This window comes from Neopsephotus bourkii, unplaced genomic scaffold (genome assembly GCF_033783945.1).
Source record: "Neopsephotus bourkii isolate Nb327-2 ecotype Australia unplaced genomic scaffold, CSIRO-AGI_Nbou_v1 NB_816, whole genome shotgun sequence".
Taxonomy (NCBI): Eukaryota; Metazoa; Chordata; class Aves; order Psittaciformes; family Psittacidae; genus Neopsephotus; species Neopsephotus bourkii.
This window is the reverse complement of record NW_026901312.1, coordinates 209031-226884: the sequence shown is the minus strand read 5'-3', so window position 1 is coordinate 226884 and position 17854 is coordinate 209031. Positions and strand designations below refer to the sequence as shown.

Genomic DNA, 17854 nt, shown 5'->3' with positions numbered 1-17854 from the left:
TCAGCTTTTATGTGGTCTGACTTGCAGAAATTGAGAGATGCAGCCCCGCTGGAAGCACTGTCAGTGATTCGTGAGGTGTGGGAATAGTACTTCAGTTGAAAAAACGTTTGCATTTCTTCAGCCCACTGAATGTAGGAGAAGAAGCTTCAGTCTTTTTTCATTTGCCTTGGGGTTGGATTGCAGTGTTTTCTCAGACTACCTGTATGTGTCTTTAACAGCTAGCTCTGCAGATGATTTTAGGTCGTGGTGATGATGTTTAAGAGCTGCAACAATCAGTATTTTAATAGCAGCAAACTTCCCTTACGACTTGATTTGGTACTTAGGATGTTCTTTGTAACTGAATTTTTCCATGGCAGATTTATGTAAAAAATTTCTTTGTTGGCAAAGCATCATTAAGCAAAAGTGCAGGAAATACACAAGTAATAGATGGTAGTTTCTTCCGTTGTAGAAAGCAGCGATATTATACGAGGACAATTTCAAGAGTTTTTGGTCAATGAAGACACTACTCAGGAGAAACATTTGCTTTGGCAAGACCAGTGTACCACTGCTGGGTATTATGCATCACTTAATTATTGAATACTTTCACTTTCTCAGTAATTCTCAGTGAATATCTATGGCAATAGAAACTATGGCAAACCCTTGACTGAATCCATACCTTTGGAATTACGCTGTTTTTTTTACATTTGAATTTGACCCCATGGGAGAGATCTGTCTTCCTAAGAAATCATTCAGTAAATGATTGAAGGCCATTTTAAATTAGCATCGTGAATGTCTGAAGGACTAAAATGATTTATGGCAAGAGTTGTAGGAGTAGCCTAAGGAAAGGAGAAGAATTGATCAGAAATTTCTACCATTTTGGTTTATCTTTTTTTGCTGGGGCTTGGGCTTTTGTTTGTTTGTTGTTTTGGGGTTTTTTTTTTTAGCTGTCATCATTGGTACAGTAACACAAACATAAACCCCAAGATATTTCAACTGCCAGATGTTAGACTCCAAAGCTAATCAAGTTTAGAAAGCTTAAAGATTTATCCCCTAGTGGATGCTGGATTTAACATCAGCCTTTCGGTTTATTAAGATACAGTTTTAGGCCTAAGTTAGAGTTATGACATATCAGTTTGCATTCCGCATGATATTAGTACTAATCTTTGTGGTTTTGAAATTCTGGATGTTTATACTGTCCTAAGACTAGGTAAACTAGCATTGTTTGTAACAGCGTAAGCAGAGCTTTAGGTACTGTACTAAGCAGACATAATCAGCTAGGTCTTTTTTCAAATTGTGTTGCCTTGTAGCTGTTGAGTTGAATGACCTGTGGCTATAAAGTGCAGTGTATAAACATAAGAGTTGCTTTTAAGCTGGAGCAGTAAAGATTTTTCCTCACTTTTCCAAGTCTGGGCTATTTCAAAAGCTGAACTAAAGCATCTGAGCTGATTAGGGCACTTCAGGTCTCAGAACGGGAAAAATCCCCAACTGCTGCAGACATGCTTTGCTACAACAGCTGGGGTTGGTGCTGCTGGAAGCCACCAGGCAGGAGCCCAGGCTCCCGGGAGCTTGTTCTCAACTCTGCCACAAAGCTGCTGTGCAATGTTCATGCTGTAATTTCGAGCTGCTCTCTGGTCTGCTGTGGTACAGCACACAAAATGGGAGGTTGGGCAGAGACTGTGGCCATGTTCACTCAGCAGTTGCTACAGTTGCACCTATGAATAGAAAATGTGAAGAGACTTCCCAAAGGAAAGAAAATGTGGGTCTTTCTGTCTTCAATTATTCCCTGGTTTTCCAGTGGAAAAGAGCCCTGGCCAGCAGCAGACATGCTGAGCTTCTCCAGAATTTCAGTGTAATGCTTGTCCTTCCCAGCAGTTGCCCTGGGATAGTGACTGTGCCTCCCCATTTCTATCTGGGCTGTGCCCTTTACTCTCCCATCTTATTCCTCCATGGTCTTGCTCCTAAAACAGGAATAAGACTTTGCTGCCACGCACAGTTTTAGGCTGATACATATTGACACTTAAACATCTACAAGTCAATGGGACTGGATGGATTTAACCCAGGAGTGATGAAGGAGCTGACAGAGGAGCTTGCTAAGCCACTCTCCATCATCTGTCAGCAGTCCTGGTCTAGTGGACAGGTCCCAGAGGACTGGAGGTTGGCCAGTGTGACACCTCTCTACAAAAAGGACAGGAAGGAAGACCCTGGGAAATACAGGCCTGTCAGCCTGACCCCAGTGCCAGGGAAGGTCATGGAGCAGATGATCCTAAGTGACATCATAAAGCACATGTGGGACAATGGACTGATCAAGCCCAGTCATCATGGGCTAATGAAGGTCCTGCTTGACCAAACTGATCTCCTTCTGCTAAAGGTGACCCGCCTGGCTGATGACAGACGTTGTATTTGGACTTAAGTAAAACCTTTGACGCTGTCTCCCACAGTGCTCTCCTGGAGAAGTTGGCTGCTCATGGCCTGGATATGTGTGCTCTTCACTGGGTTGGAAACTGGATGTGTGGCCGAGCCCAAAGAGTGGTGATAAATGGGTCACATCTAGCTGGCGACTGGTCACTAGTGGTGTCCCTCAGGGCTGTTGATATCTTCACTGATGATCTGGATGAAGGGATTGACCACACCTTCAGCAGATTTGTGGATGACACCAATTTGGTTGGGAGTGTTGATCTGCTGGAGGGTAGGAAGGCTCTGCAGAGGGATCTGGACAGGCTGGATCAACGGGCTGTGGCCAATGGTATGAGGTTCAACAAGGCAAAGTGCCAGGTTCTGCACCTAGGACACAATAACCCCATGCAATGCTACAGGCTTGGGAAGAGTGGCTGGAAAGCTGCTCAGTGGAAAAAGACCTGGGGATGCTGATTGATGGAGCTGAACACAAGCCAGCTTGTGCCCAGGCAGCCAAGAAGGCCAATGGCATCCTGTCCTGTATCAGCAATAGTGTGGCCAGCAGGACCAGGGCAGTGATCATCCCCCTGTGCTGGGCACTGGTGAGGCTGCAGCTTGAATCCTGTGTTCAGTTCTGATCCCCTCACTACAAGAGAGATGTTGAGGTGCTGGAGCAGGTCCGGAAAAGGGCAACAAAGCTGGTGAAGGGTTTGGGGCACAAGTCTGATGACAAACCCTTGGGGGAACTGGAGGTGTTTAGTCTGGAGAAGAGAAGGCTCAGGGAAGACCTTATCGCTCTCTACAACTACCTGCAAGGAGGTTGTAGTGAGGTGGGGATCGGTCTCTTTTCCCAAGTAACAAGTGATAGGACAAGAGGAAATGGCCTCAGGCTCCGCCAGGGGAGGTTTAGATTGTGTATTAGGAAAAATTTCTTTACAAAAAAGGTGATCAGGCATTGGAACAGGCTGCCCTGGGAAGTGGTGGAATCACTGTACTGGAAGTGTTCAAAAACTGTGTAAATGAGGCCCCCAGTGACATGGTTTATTGGTGGTCTTGGCAGTGCTGGAGTAATGGTTGGACTTGATTATCTTAAAGGCCTTTTCTAACCTACTTGAGTCTGTGATTCTATGATACTTGTGAAGAGCTCTGAGCTCCGGGGGTGTGAAGTTGCAGTGGAAAAACAAAGGGTATTTTCAGGTATGTTAACCACCCATGAGATATCTTATTTTCATTAAGATATTAAACAGATATATTTCAGGATCATTGAACCGCATGGATTTAGAAATATGGCTATAGTGCTATAATGGATTAGTTGGGTATGGCAAAGTAGGTGAAAACCACTTAATTTGTATCAGGACTGAATGGCTTTTTTGTGACTATCAGGTGGAAAAGTGTGCATGAATTTCAGCTTTGTTCCATGGGTGAGACTGTGGTAGCTTGCCCTGCTGTTGTGAAAGATGTGTTTCTTTGGGCCTAAGTGGTAATTTCAGGCATTCTCTGCTCCCTTTATTCCTCCTCTGCTTTTCTCTCCACACCCTGTCCTAACAGCTGCTTCTTTTTTTATCTTGCTTTTTTCAGAATATGTAGCTTAATTATGACAACTGCTTTGATTGTGGATTGTCATTGACCCTTGCTGAAGAAGCACTTTTTTAATCAACAAGAATGCACCACTTAGCACTTCCAGATTCATTGACTTTTTATGCAGCTTTAGACCCCTACAGTTTGTGAAATGGTACCTTCAATAATTTTCCATGCTCTTGACCTGTCAGCAGCTACTCTACCCAACAGTCTTCATCTGTTTTTATGTTGCAAACTGGCTGCTGCTACTGCAAGTCAAAGAATACTGATAGGTTAGGAAAATAGTGTGGTTTAATTATAATTTAAAAAACCCACAAAATTCTTCTTAAGCCAAATAGTCCAACTTCTGAGTGACTCTGCACATGGACAGGAGGAAGTGTGCCAACCGTCTTGGATACCCCTTCTGAATTCCTAAGTAATAGCTTGTGTCTCAGTTGTTCAGTAACCAGGACATGGCCCTTGGATATTCATATATTCTATGCACTTTAATCCTAAATTTATTGACTTCTTTTTTTTTTTTTTCCCCCTCATTACGATGTGAAATGTAAAAAAAGAGTGTTGTCAAAAGATACAGAAACATAGAATCAAAGAATGGGTTGGGTTGGAAGGGTTGGGTTGGAAGGAACCTTAAAAATCATCCAGTTCCAACCCACTGCCAGGGGCAGGAACACCGTCCACTAGACCAGGTTGCTGAAAGCCTCATCCACGCTGGCCTTGAATGCTTTCAGGAATGTGGCATCCACAAGTTCTCTGAGCAGCCTGTTCCAGTGCCTCACCACCCTTAAAACCATTGCCCCTTACCAATACCCTTCCTGATAAAGATTCTTTCCTGGTTTCATCTGGGATAATTTTCTGTTAATTTTCAAGTAGCTGGTACCATGCTGTATTTTGGATTTAGTATGAGAATAAAGTTGATAACCCACTGATGTTTTAGTTGTTGTTAGGTAGGTAGTGCTTCCTCTAAGTCAAGGACCTTTCAGCCTCTCATACTCTGCCAATGAGGAGGTGCACAGCAGGCCAGAAGGGAGCACAGCCAGGACAACTGACCCAAACTAGCCAAAGGGGTAGTCCATACCATAGAATGTCACGCTTAATATATAAACTGGGGACAGTTGACTGCGAGGGGCCAATCACTGCCCAGGGACAGGCTAGGCATCGGTCAGTGGGTGGTGAGCAGTTGTATTATGCATCGGTTGTCTTTCTTGGGTTTTATTTCTTGCTCTCCTTTTTTATTTCTCTTTTCACGACAGTTATTGCCATATTCTGTATTACTGTTGTTATTATCAATAATAATATTTTTAATTTAAGTATTAAATTGTTCTTACCTCAATCCACTGGTTTTACTTTTTTCCTGATCATCTCATGCCCCTGAGGAGGGCAGAAAGAAGTGAGCAAGAGACAGTGTGGTACTTAGATGTCAGCTGAGGTTAAACCTTGATATAATCCCTCCTCATCTTTCCTTTAGGTTCTCTTTAAGTACTGGAAGGTTGCTATGTGGGCTCACTAAAGCCTTTTCTTCCCTAGGCTAAACAACCCTGACTCTTTCAGCCTGTCCAGAGTCAGTCCAGCCCTCTGATCATCTTCATGGCCCTCTGCTAGACTCACTTGAGCAGCCCCATGTCCCTCTTGTGTTGGTGGCCCCAGAGCTGAATGCAGTACTGCAGGTCAGTTCTCGTGAGAGCAGAGTAGATGGGGAGAATATACCTCCCTCGACCTGCTGGTCATGCTTCCTTTGATGCAACCCAGGATATGGTTGGCTTTCTGGGCTGCAAGTGTACACTGCCAGGTCATACTCCGTTTTGCATCCACCAACATTCTGAAGTCCTTCTCTGCCAGGTTACTCTCAATCCACTCATTGCCAAGCCTACACCCATGTTTGGGATTGCCCTGACCCAGGTGCAGGACCTTGTACTTGGCCTTGTTAGTTTTATGTGGTTTGCCCAGGCCCACCTCTCAAACCTGTCAGGGTTCCTGTGATGGCATCCCTTTCCTCTAGAGTAGGAACTGTAAGAACAGACTTTTCTCCTATGTCCTGTTCTGGGCCAAGCACAGTCTCATTTTCTGTCCTTGAGAGTGCCAGCCTCACTCATGTCCTTTTCCAGCCAGGTCTGTTCACATGTGTGTCAGTGTTGAGGGTCTTTAGGCAAGTGAAGAATGAAGTGTACCAGATGCAGTGTGAATCCTTCACACATGGAGGGAGGATGCTCACTCAGAGCAATTTCTTTAAGATAACTCCAGGTAGGAGTGCTGCAGTGCTGTTCAGTACCAGCTTTCGACAAGATGAGCATTGGACCTTTTGCTGATCCATCCTGGCTCCATACAGATTCACTGTGTGGCAGTACTTTCCAGATTCCCTATCTGAGTTTCCTCTGTCATTTTCTTTTTAATCTACAGTGTTCCTGTGGCACCTGTTTTCTTGTTATCTGAGCAGTAATTTCTAATTTCCTCTTACACGCATAGGACAGATTGAGGTGAATTATGGCAGTACAAGGGATAAAAGCTATGATTACATTTTGGAGTGGCAACTTCAGCAACTGTTCTTCAGAGACTGAATACCCACACCTTCATGTTTAATTCTGCAACATAAAAATCTTAGATTCTGATATGAAATGCGTAACGTACTTCAGAGTTAGAGTGGCTTTTTCACCATGCTTGTTTTCCTCAAAATGGGAAGGATTACACCTTCATCTTGTCTGTAATTTCTGCTTTATAGTAGTGGCATTTTCATGAACTGGACTTAACATATTCTTTAATCAATTTGAAAATATTTATTCAAGCAGATTTTCTCATGGTATATATGAAGAAGTACTCTTTCACAAGGGTGTCTAGTGTTTGTTAAAAATCACACTGCTTTGATAAATTGGTGGATTATTTTTTTCAATGTTTCTTCTTTTTTTTTTTTTTTTTTTTTTTAATTTTTCGAACTTTTTTTGTCCCCAGAGTTTATTATACTGGAAGAGGTCTTACTGCAGCATACTGACATAGTGCTCCTTTCCCGAGAATTCTGTTGAATCAATGAGAGTGAAAATGGTATAAAGTGGTTTTGCTCCACACAGAGATAACATTTCATTATAATTTTTTAGCACTTTAAGCAGTATAAAAGAGTGGTAGGCTTGAATTAGCTCAGAGCAGCTTTTATGCCATAGCACTGTTCCATGCTGGTCTGTGAAGAAGAGCTGCATCATGCACAGAACTACCCCGTGAGTGCTGAAGTGAGGAGACTGGAAATGGTGATTTCCAAAAAATATTTTGGTCTCCCATCTGGCTTGGCTTTGATTTCTAGACATTCAGGAAATGGAACTTTTGAAGCTGAAGTCAATGGGAAAATGTTCACTGTTCCCCCTCAGTAAGTGTGACTTTATGGAAATGTTAAAATGCACCTCATTGTTTGCATGGAGTCTCTTTTTGGCAAGAAATAGGAATCTGTGTAATCAATTACTCCAGAGATTTTCCTTAGAAATGAAAAGCCTTAGAAAGTGTGGAGACTTTTAAAACAAAAATATTTTTATACAAATGAGCTCTTAACATACAGAATCAAACAAATCCAAGATACATGAGGCATTTGACAGTGATGTGTGAATGAGTACCAGTAAGTACTCAAAGGAAATATATGGCAGAATACTTAAATAACTGCTGAGCCTTGACCTTGTGTTCATTAATATAACTCAGTCATTGTACAATTTAACTTAAACTGGCAAGTTTTTCTGTTCAGTTACTACAGAAGAACTCCAAAACTTGTTCAGTGGAATAAGTTGGTTTTTTTGTATAGCAATAATATTTTCTGTAAGTCAGATTTTATACACTAACTTCTCAGATAAGAAAATTGTCTTCCTGTGATGTTTTTTATTATATCCTAGATGTCTGTATCAGTACATATTCAGAATAAAAATAATTAGTAAGCAGATCTTAACATAAGGTGTTTGGTAAAAATCTTCCAGACAAGGCTGTAATCAGGACTGCGATTACGCATGTTGTGATAGTTTAGGTTACTCTGTTGAGCATTCTGTACTGTTTCCCTCTTACCAGTGCACAGTCACTGGTGAAGAATGGTCATTTTGACTTCCCCCTTTCACTGATGTGGATATCTGTAGTGCTCAAAGTGAGTCCTAGTATTTTACATCAGCTTTGTCTGTTTTGGACGAAAGGAGGCAGAGGGGTGAGCTCATTGCTCTCTGCAGCTTCCTGAGGAGGGGAAGTGGAGAGGGGGTGCTCATCTCTTCAGCAACAGGATGTGTGGGAATGGCTCAAACCACCATGGGAGGTTCAGACTGGACATTGGGAAGCATTTCTTTACTGAGAGGGAGGTCAAACACTGGAGCAAGCTTCCTATAGAGGTGGTTGATGCCCCAAGCCTGTCACTGTTTTAAGAGGTATTTGGACAATGCCCTCAATAATAGGCTAACTTTTTGTGAGCCCTGGTGTGGCCAGGCAGTTGGACTAGATGACAGTTGTAGGTCTCTTCCAACGGGAATTATTCTGTCCTGTTCGGTTCCATCATTAGAGAGCTATCTGCATTAGAGAACTATACGCATACTCAGGCAGACATGCTATTTATCCCCCTCTGTATTTGTATAAAATCAAATGGCTATCTTAATTATAGTAATTTTATGCATACATAAAATTGTCATTGGGTCTTACGGGAAGACAAGAAGTTACGTTTTCTTTTCTGACTTTGGGTTGATTGTGCAAGCTGCACAGCTCTTCTGCAAAATTACTGTTTCATATGTTTTCCTTAATTTGCTAGGAGCTGAAGAAATAGGAATTATGGACAACATCCAGCATGTAAGAGGGGCAGGCCTTGCAACATGTACATAATCTGAACTATAGTCACAAAGGTGTTAGATAAGATAAAAAAAAAAAATCATCCATATTTCACTTAAATCTAACCACCTACTATAGTACAGGTTTATAGATTAACTCAGCTGGGACAAGCTCTTGTACAGATATATGCATGAACATAAAAACCCACATATATACAAAATTCTTCTGTGTCAAATTATTGTTCAAATAAACTGGTATTATGCAGTGACACAGTGTTTGTGATTGCTTGGACTAAACTGTCTGATAAGTATTATTGATAAAGTTGTCTGGAATAAAGGAAACAGAGAAAAGGAATTAATTGAATGTTTTTTGAGGCATCAATGTATGTATATATCAGTCTCCACAAATACTATGCTGCCTGTATGTTTCAGTCTTTTTAGCAGTCAGCAGATACTTGCAGCTGAATAGGCAGTAAATAAACGGAGACATGTTTTCACAGTGATTAGTAAAGAGTTTTGCAATGTGTGAGGAAAGTCCCTTTCATTTCTCCGTATAGATATGGTATTAGGTTGTTCTGCTTAAACTTATGTGTTGCACAGGCTCTTTGAATATTTTGCACTCTCTGGCTCCCTTTGCAAAAGAAGTTTCAAAAACTTCTCACAATTATTCTATTATTGGTAGTTCATATAGGAGCCTTGAGGTACAGCAGTCCCTAATGCCAAATTAGATGCCCAGGGTCTCTGATCTTGACCTGAAGTTAATTCTTGGGAAGGGGAAAAACTCATTTTTTCTTTATAAAGAAAACTGTGAAGCCTTGTTGCCAGCCTCTATAAGGAATGTCCTAAGAATCCTGTCATGGAGAATTCAGCATATCTTCCTGTATTTTTATCTGACCAAGAAGTAGAGCCCAGAGTGCTATGGTAGAGGTAGGCTTGGTATGGATCTCAAGCAAAATTTCTATACGTGAGTTGAAAGTAAACTTCTTTTATATATTTGTATGTTTGTGTGCATACACAAATATTCATAAACAGCACAAATAAAAGGTGCAGAGTTGGCTGCTAGTAGGAGATAGATGGCTGTCTTGCTTGGAGAGAGGTGAATTGAATTTTTATAGTTACATCCCTTGAAACAATTCAGGAGAAATATGAGCTGTCAGGAAGCTAGATGTGTGTAAATATAACTTGAGTTTCTCTGTGGATAGCTTATATTATTTACATTTATGGAAACTAGCTCCCATTTAGAACAACTAATTCAGGAATAACTGCAGAGTCCTGTCTGCTTTAAGGTTGATGGCACTTTTGGTCATCCTTTCTGGATGTGTCATGAATCTTTGAAGAAATGTCAGACAGACAAGAATATAACTTTCAGAATTATATTTTTTAGACTTATATTTCTTTTTCCATTTCAAGCTTCCTTTTTATTATTGCTGTTGATTTAATTTGACCTGTTTGTTGTTCAGTACCCAGCTGTATGTTCCAGGGAAGTACTTAGTATAAAAAAAAGTTCCAGGTGTTCCTGGGTGGGAGAATCTTTGTACAGAGTCACTTTGTTAAAAACACTGTTTAATTTTGGGTTCTTTTACTCCACGTGTTGAAGGTGATTTAGATGTTATTGTTAAGCAAAATGAATATTTTTCTGAGGGTTTTTGTTTTCAGGAACAGACTTAACAAAAAAAAAAAAAACTGAAATAAAAAGAAACCACTGCATCACAAATTAATTTATCATAGTAATATACTGTTGTATTTTTTAAAAGCAACTGGTTTTATAAATTCAAAAGAAGCACTGGTCTAATAATAAAAAATATTTATGTAATTGCTTTCAAAAGATGATAGGCAATGAAGTCTTTCTAAGCAGGGGATGTAAGTAGCTGTTCAAGGGTATTTGTAACATTTAAGTAAATTGGATTTATTCGTTCGTGAGCAGTATGCCAAGGTGAGCTGTGCATTCCCACTGCCAAAATGAACTCTTTAACATGAAATATGCCTTGGACTATGGTAATGGGAAACTTTCCAAGATTTCACACATTTCATGATAATCTCCATGGAACCCTAACACTTTCCATATGTTTTCATGGTTGGCAGGTGGAGTGGATACAACAGCAAGTGGTTAAAAGAAGGATAAAGAGGGATTATAAACCTGGTGGTACCCAATCCACTTATTTCAATGATCCCAAGTGGCCAAGCATGTGGTACATGGTAAGTACATACAGCAAGGTCATTGACTGTTTCGTGCTTGTGTTGTCTGTTGTGGTATTTTGAAAAGGGACAGCAAAATATGTTAAAAAAAACGTTTTTTTTTTTTTTTTTTTATGTGACTAAGAGTCTGCAAACTCCTAACAAATATTATAAAGCATTCCCAGTGAGCCCTGCAATAGGAAACAGTTATTGATGCATTCATTCATGAATGCTTCCTATTGCAAGATGCCTTGGGAATTAGTTATTAGAGGAGGGGTTGGAACTAGATGATCTTAAGGTCCTTTCCAACCCTAACTGTTCTATGATTCTGTGATAAACTTTCAGCACTAAGAATGGAAGGAACTTCGGTACAATCTGTGAGAGCAGTGAAATCACTTGTTTTCAATATGTGAAATATGAGTATGTTTTCAATATGTTTTCAAATTCACTATCTCCAACATCAAAAATGGCCTGTTCAGTGGTACAATTACATTCTTTTTAGTAAGGAACAATTGCAATGTTGAAGTATGTTGTTTGTGCTGTTCCTTGTCTGATATGAGTTACATATTTTCTGAGCAAAATATTTTTTTTTCTTTTTTTCCTGATAGTCACAGTTAAAGCCTGGTGTGAAACTTCTGTATTCACAGTGTTTTAAAAAATATTCTTATTTTGCCTTGGGGCAAATCATAAAATCATAGGATCATTTGGATTAGAAGGGACATACTGTCCAAACCCCTGCAACAAGCAGGGACATCTTCAACTAGGTTATGTTGCTCAGAGACCTGTCCAACCTCACATTGAATATTTCCAGGGATGGGGCATCTAGTGCCTCTCTGGGCAACCTTTTCCAGTGTTTCACCACCCTCATCTAGTCTGAGTATACCCTCTTTTAGTTAAATACCTCTTGTCCTGTTGCAGTAGGCCCTGATAAAATGTCTGTACCCACCTTTCTTATAAGCACCCTTTAAGTACTGGAAAGCCTTTTAACTACAGTAGGGTCTTCTCAGAGCCTTTTCTTCTCCAGGCTGAACAACTCCAACTCTCTCAGTCTTTCTTCAGAGGAGAGTGTTCCATCCCTGTGGTCATTTCTGTGGCCCTCCTTTGGACCATCTCCAGCAGGTCCATGTCTTTCCTGTGTTGAGTCTAACCAGAGCAGAATGACTTCCCTTGACCTGCTGGTCCTGCTTCTTCTGATGCAGCCCAGGCTTTCTGGGCTGCAAGATCATGTACAGTTTTTTATTCATCAGTTAAAAGTTGTATTTAGTTGGAAGTTGACTCCAGCTGACACGTCTCCATTTTGGCTGATGGAAGAGTTGCTTTATTTCTCAACTCTCCTGTTGATGTAGTTCTAAATCCCTACACGTTTTCTCAATGCATCAGCTATGTTGCTGGTAGTAAGAAAAGGTTTATGACTTCATAGATTGAATTGCTTTGGATAGGGAGGAGAATATGCCTTTCTGATGACAATCCATAAGACAGTTTTCCTGGAAGTAGATACTGTCTTTTTCAGGTATTTCATTATTTTCAGAGCGTTAGTTTAGTATTTCAAGTAAGTGAACAAAATTGCCCTACCACAGCTTTAAAAATATTTTTCAGGTTTTTATTAACTTTCATTCTGGCTTGTAATTCATTGTTAAATACATTGAAAAACAAAAAATATCATAGGTAATTTGTAACAGTGAACAGTTGCTGTTAATAAACTCAGAAGTCCTTATCTTCATGGATATATCAAATTAACGTCAGAAAGTCTAATATCTTTGCTATTCAGTTTTCTGAATTCACGTGTTTTAACGAGATGCTGATTAATAACTTTGCTTCCAAATTCCTCTTATTCTTATGAAAGAAGCACTGACTTCTCTTTTCCGATGGAAAAATTGTTCCACATTACTTTTTCTGAGCCATTGAAGATCTGTGCCTTTCAGACAATAACTTCTCTCACACAGTAGAAATCTATTTCATTTCTCTTTAATCACAGTATTGGGTTAATGTAGCTAAAGGTTTTCTTAGAAGTTTACTGTCCATTTTGAAAACAATTTTTATAAAAAATGCCGTTCTTTTCAGTTGTTTGTAAAAGCTGTATTATTTTGGGTCATGGGATCGTGGCAGGTCAATTTCCCAGTTAATTGAAGTGTGTATACTTGACTGTATCCTCTAATACATACGTTTATTCTGCCTTCCCAGCCTATAAATATGTGCATAAGGTGACAGACAGATGCCAGTAAATGGCAGTAGATCATGATATTGTGTCCTGTCCTCATTTTTTTTAATTTTATTTCAGCATTTTTAATTGAAACTAGACAATAACTGATTTATCTTTAGATAATCTGCAGTTATTGCAACAGCCTTTCAGCTCTGTGTTAGGCTGAAAAGAGGGAGGCCAAATTTCAAGAGAGTAATAGTCAAGTAAAACCCCACAGTTAGCTTATGTAATTTTTCCTTTGTGTTCCTACATTTGTATAAAGGTTTTCAGTGCCACCATAGGTTTTTGGTGGAACTAGATGGTGGGGTGTGATTTTGTTCTGGAAGGTAGCAGTCTTCTGCTTGTGTTGCCTAACCAGACACCGCTTCACAGCTGCCCCACAATTGCTAATCTAATGCAGAAAGCACTTTAGGGCAGCAAATGGACTTTACTGTTTGTCTTGTACAACTTTCAGAATATTATCATTTATATACCTGTGGAAGCAACTCCACTTTTGCAAACTGTCTAGGAAGAGGCTGTTCCTGACTGATAGCATTTACCTCTGCTGAATAACTCCGTGTATGAGCAATATCTTTTGTGGTAGTGGTTTGATGACATTTTGTTGAGAGAGAGCACTAATGTATTAGCAAGTGCACTATTTCAGCAGAGGGAGTAGCTAAAAATACATGAATTAGTTGACTTTAGGACTGACTTGGATCATAATCAGGTATCCTCATATGACTGTATTTGTGGCTGTAACCATAGCTACTTTTGTTAATGTTGCTTACCTTTATGACATGAAGGGAATAAAAGGAATTTGAGGTTAGTTAATGAATCATAGAATGGTTAGGGTTGGAAAGGACCATAAATCTAGTTCCAACCCTCTTGCCATGGGCAGGAACGCCTCACACTAGATCCAGTCACCCAATGCTCTGTCCAGCCTGGCCTTGAACACCACCAGGAATGGAGCATTTACCACTTAGTGCAACCTCTTTCAGTGCCTCACCACCCTCACAGTAAAGAACTTCCTCCTTATATCCAATCTAAACTTCCCCTGTGTAAGTTTAACCCTGTTCCCCCTTATCCTACTGATACAGCCCTTGATGAAGAGTCACTCTCCAGCACCCTTGTTGGCCCCCTTCAGATACTGGAAGGCTGCTATGAGGTCTCCACGCAGCCTTCTCTTCTCCAGGCTGAGCAGCCCCAATTTTCTTAGCCTGACTTCATATGGGAGGTGCTCCAGTCCCTTATCATCCTTGTGGCTCTCCTCTGGACTTGCTCCAACAGCTCCATGCCCTTGTTAAGTTAGGGACACCAGAACTATACACAATACTGCAAGTGTGATCCCAGGAGAGCAGACTGGTGGAACAGGATCACTTCCTTTGACCTGCTGGTCACACTCCTTTTGATACAACCCAGGATACGGTTGGCTTTCTGGGCTGTGAGCACACACTGCTGGCTCATGTTTAGATTCATAGAATCATAGAATAGTTAGGGTTGGAAAGGACCTTAAAATCATATTAGTTTCAACCCCCCTGCCATGGGCAGGGACACTTCACACTAAATGATGTCACCCAAGGCTCTGTCCAGCCTAGCCTTAACACCGCTAGTGATGAAGCATTCACAACCTCCCTGGGCAACCTGTTCCAGTGCCTCACCGCCCTAACAGGAAAGAATTTCCTCCTTATATCCAATCTAAACTTCCCCTGTTTTAAGTTTTAAGCCGTTACCCCTTGTCCTATCACTACAGCCCCTAATGAAGAGTTCCTCCTCAACATCCTTATAGGCCCCCTTCAGATACTGGAAGGCTGCTATGAGGTCTCCACGCAGCCTTCTCTTCTCCAGGCTGAACAGCCCCAACTTTCTCAGCCTGTCTTCATACAGGAGGTGCTCCAGTCCCCTGATCATCCTCGTGGCCCTTCTCTGGACTTGTTCCAACAGTTCCATGTCCTTTTTATGTTGAGGACACCAGAATTGCACACAATACTCCAAGTGAGGTCTCTCTCACGAGGACAAGGTAGAGGGGCAGGATCACCTCCTTTGACCTGCTGGTCACTCTTCTTTTGATGCAGCCCAGGATACAGGTGGCTTTCTGGGCTTCAAGTGCACACTGAAGCCGGCTCATGTTCATTTTCTCATCGACCAGCACCCCCAGGTTCTTCTCCACAGAACTGCTCTGAATCTCTTCTCTGCCCAACCTGTAGCTGTGTCTGGGATTGCTCCGACCCAGGTGTAGGACCTTGCACTTGACATGGTGAAACTTCATTAGGTTGGCATCAGCCCACCTCACAAGCAAGGCAAGGTCCCTCTGGATGGCATTCCTTCCCTCCAGCGTATCAACCGAACCACACAGCTTGGTGTCATTGGCAAACTTGCTGAGGGCACACTCAATCCCACTGTCCATGTCAGCGACGAAGATGTTGAACAAGACCGGTCCCAACACTGATCCCTGAGGGACACCACTCGTTCCTGGTCTTCAGCCGGACATTGAGCCACTGATCACAACTCTTTGCGTGTGGCCATCCAGTCAGTTCTTTATCCACTGAGTGTTCCATCGATCAGATTGATGTCTCTCCAATTTAGAGACAAGGATATCGTGTGGGACAGTGTTGAACGCTTTACACAAATCCAGGTAGATGACATCAACTGCTCTACCCCTGTCCATCAGTTCCGTAGCCCCACCATAGAAGGCCACCAGATTGGTCAGGCAGGATTTCCCCTTAGTGAAGCCATGCTGGCTGTCACCAAGCACCTTGTTGATTTTCATGTGCCTTAGCATGGCTTCCAAGAGAATCTGCTCCAAGATTTTGCCAGGCACAGAGTTAAGACTGACTGGTCTGTAATTCCCCGGGTCATCCATTTTCCCCTTCTTGAAAATGCGGATTATATTTCTCTTTTTCCAGTTGCTAGGAATTTCACCTGACTGCCATGATTTTCCAGATATGATGGCCAGCAGCTTTGCAACTTCATTTGCCAGCTCCTTCAGGACCCGTTGATGGATTTCATCAGGTGGACTTGTGTACATGATGTTTTCTGTCACTGTTATATCAGAAAGAGATTTTTAGGTTGCTGGCTGCAGACGTGTTATTGAGAAAGTAATAAAATTTTATCATGTACAGGTTTTCATTTGGATTAATAATTAGCTTTCATTGTGGGTTAAGATTGATACCTTTGGCCGTTGAACTGGCAAAATCTCTAACAGGGCCGTAAATGTAGTTCAGCTTTGTTGACACAAGTCCCATCATTCAAAGACTTTGTCAAGGAAAATCTGATTGATGCTTTGTCTCGCCCAGCTTTTTTTTCACAAGTAGTACCCCTTGTGATTTTAATTGTCTGGACTAGAAATAATACATTTTTGCTGATGTAATATCCATGGCAAGAAATCGGTTAGGCACGAGGGCGACTCAGGCTCTCTTTCTCTTTTCGGGCTATCACAAAGTTTGAAAGTGTCTCTCAAGAGGAGTTCTGTGAAGAAATTAAAAGGAAATTAAAAGGACTTTTTGGATCACTCTATTTTTTTTCCATTAACTAAACACATTCCTAGAAAGAGCAGAGAGATTGGGAATATAATTATTTATCATCTTATGGTTCTGTGAGAGGTGAAGCAGGCAATGTTTCCAGAGCTACTCATGAACTGAATAAGCATACTTGTCATTAGCAGGGGATTATCTATGGAGAAATTACAAGTTCTCATGCTTTCTAATAACAAGGAAAAGGCAATTTCCTTCTGGCTTTCCTCGCTGAAAGAAAGGAAAGCTGGAAGAAAAGCAGCTGCTTTAGCATTACCTCTGAATCCTGATGCATCTGTGCTTCAGAGCAAAATAGAATATTTTTGTAGATTAAGTAACAACATGAAACTTCACCCATTCAGCTTTTATTTGAAACTGACCTACAAAATTTGGTCCAAATTGCTCAGAATGACCTGATGTCAGAGAAATAAGATCAGCGGGAAAGAAGGTCCCTAGTTAACATCTCTAAAATTTTGAGTCAGGAGAGAGTGAAGTCCTGTATGCCATCCCCAAAGCTCAGCTGCCCTTGTATTGTCATGTAATATCTAATAAATTCCTCCTTTTTATTGATGTTGACAGAATAGCCTGTTTCTTAATAACTGGATTAACTATATACAATCAGTTTGTGTAACTGGAAGAGGTTGAAGTCAATCCTGAAGCCCTATTGCTATCTGAAACTGTTTTACTTGTAAAAACAACAAACTGTATCTTTGGAACGACTAAGGGGACTTTGTGCCTAACCAATTTCACTGTACCAGGCAGTTGGTTTAATGAGTTTCCTCATCTTCCCTGGATGCCATGGAAAAATATTTGTAAAAGCTAGAGGAGGTAAGTGCAAAAAAAAAAAAAGGGGGGGGGGGTAGGAGGGGCAAAGATTTGGTAGATAGCTTAGACTTTAATAGACTTCAGTCACAGAACTCTCCTTGGTGACCGTTTCTTTTTGCTCCCTGCTAGCAATAGTTTTGTAGTGGTCATCTGAAACTGGAGTCACAAGGGCACACAAGCAGAGCTTTCTGCAGCTGTAATCTAGTTCTATGATGCTGGGCTCCATTGCGTATTTTTAATAATTGCAAGAAATTAATTTAGCCATTGTTTACTTTTTAACTTTTATAAGAGTACAAAGGCACTGGCTATGTGTTTGGAGTCAGTTCAAACAGGCACAAGTTCTTTTTCAATAGGATCAAGAATAATCCTCTGCAGTACTGTTACCATTCCTTCCATTGTTAATAATAATTACTAGTGCTGACATTCTCTGAGTTGGAGAAGATTCCGCTTACTAC

At 41.0% G+C, this 17854-nt stretch overlaps 1 protein-coding gene across 2 annotated transcripts in view; it reads left to right on the top strand.

The window, feature by feature from the left end:
- The window catches only part of PCSK5 (proprotein convertase subtilisin/kexin type 5), a 269863-nt gene that overhangs the window by 43312 nt on the left and 208697 nt on the right, over positions 1-17854 (top strand). For both annotated transcript variants that reach the window (XM_061355628.1, XM_061355629.1), the window contains exon 3: positions 10794-10907. In XM_061355628.1, the coding sequence (XP_061211612.1) occupies positions 10794-10907 (114 nt within the window). The remainder of the gene's footprint in view (positions 1-10793; positions 10908-17854) is intronic.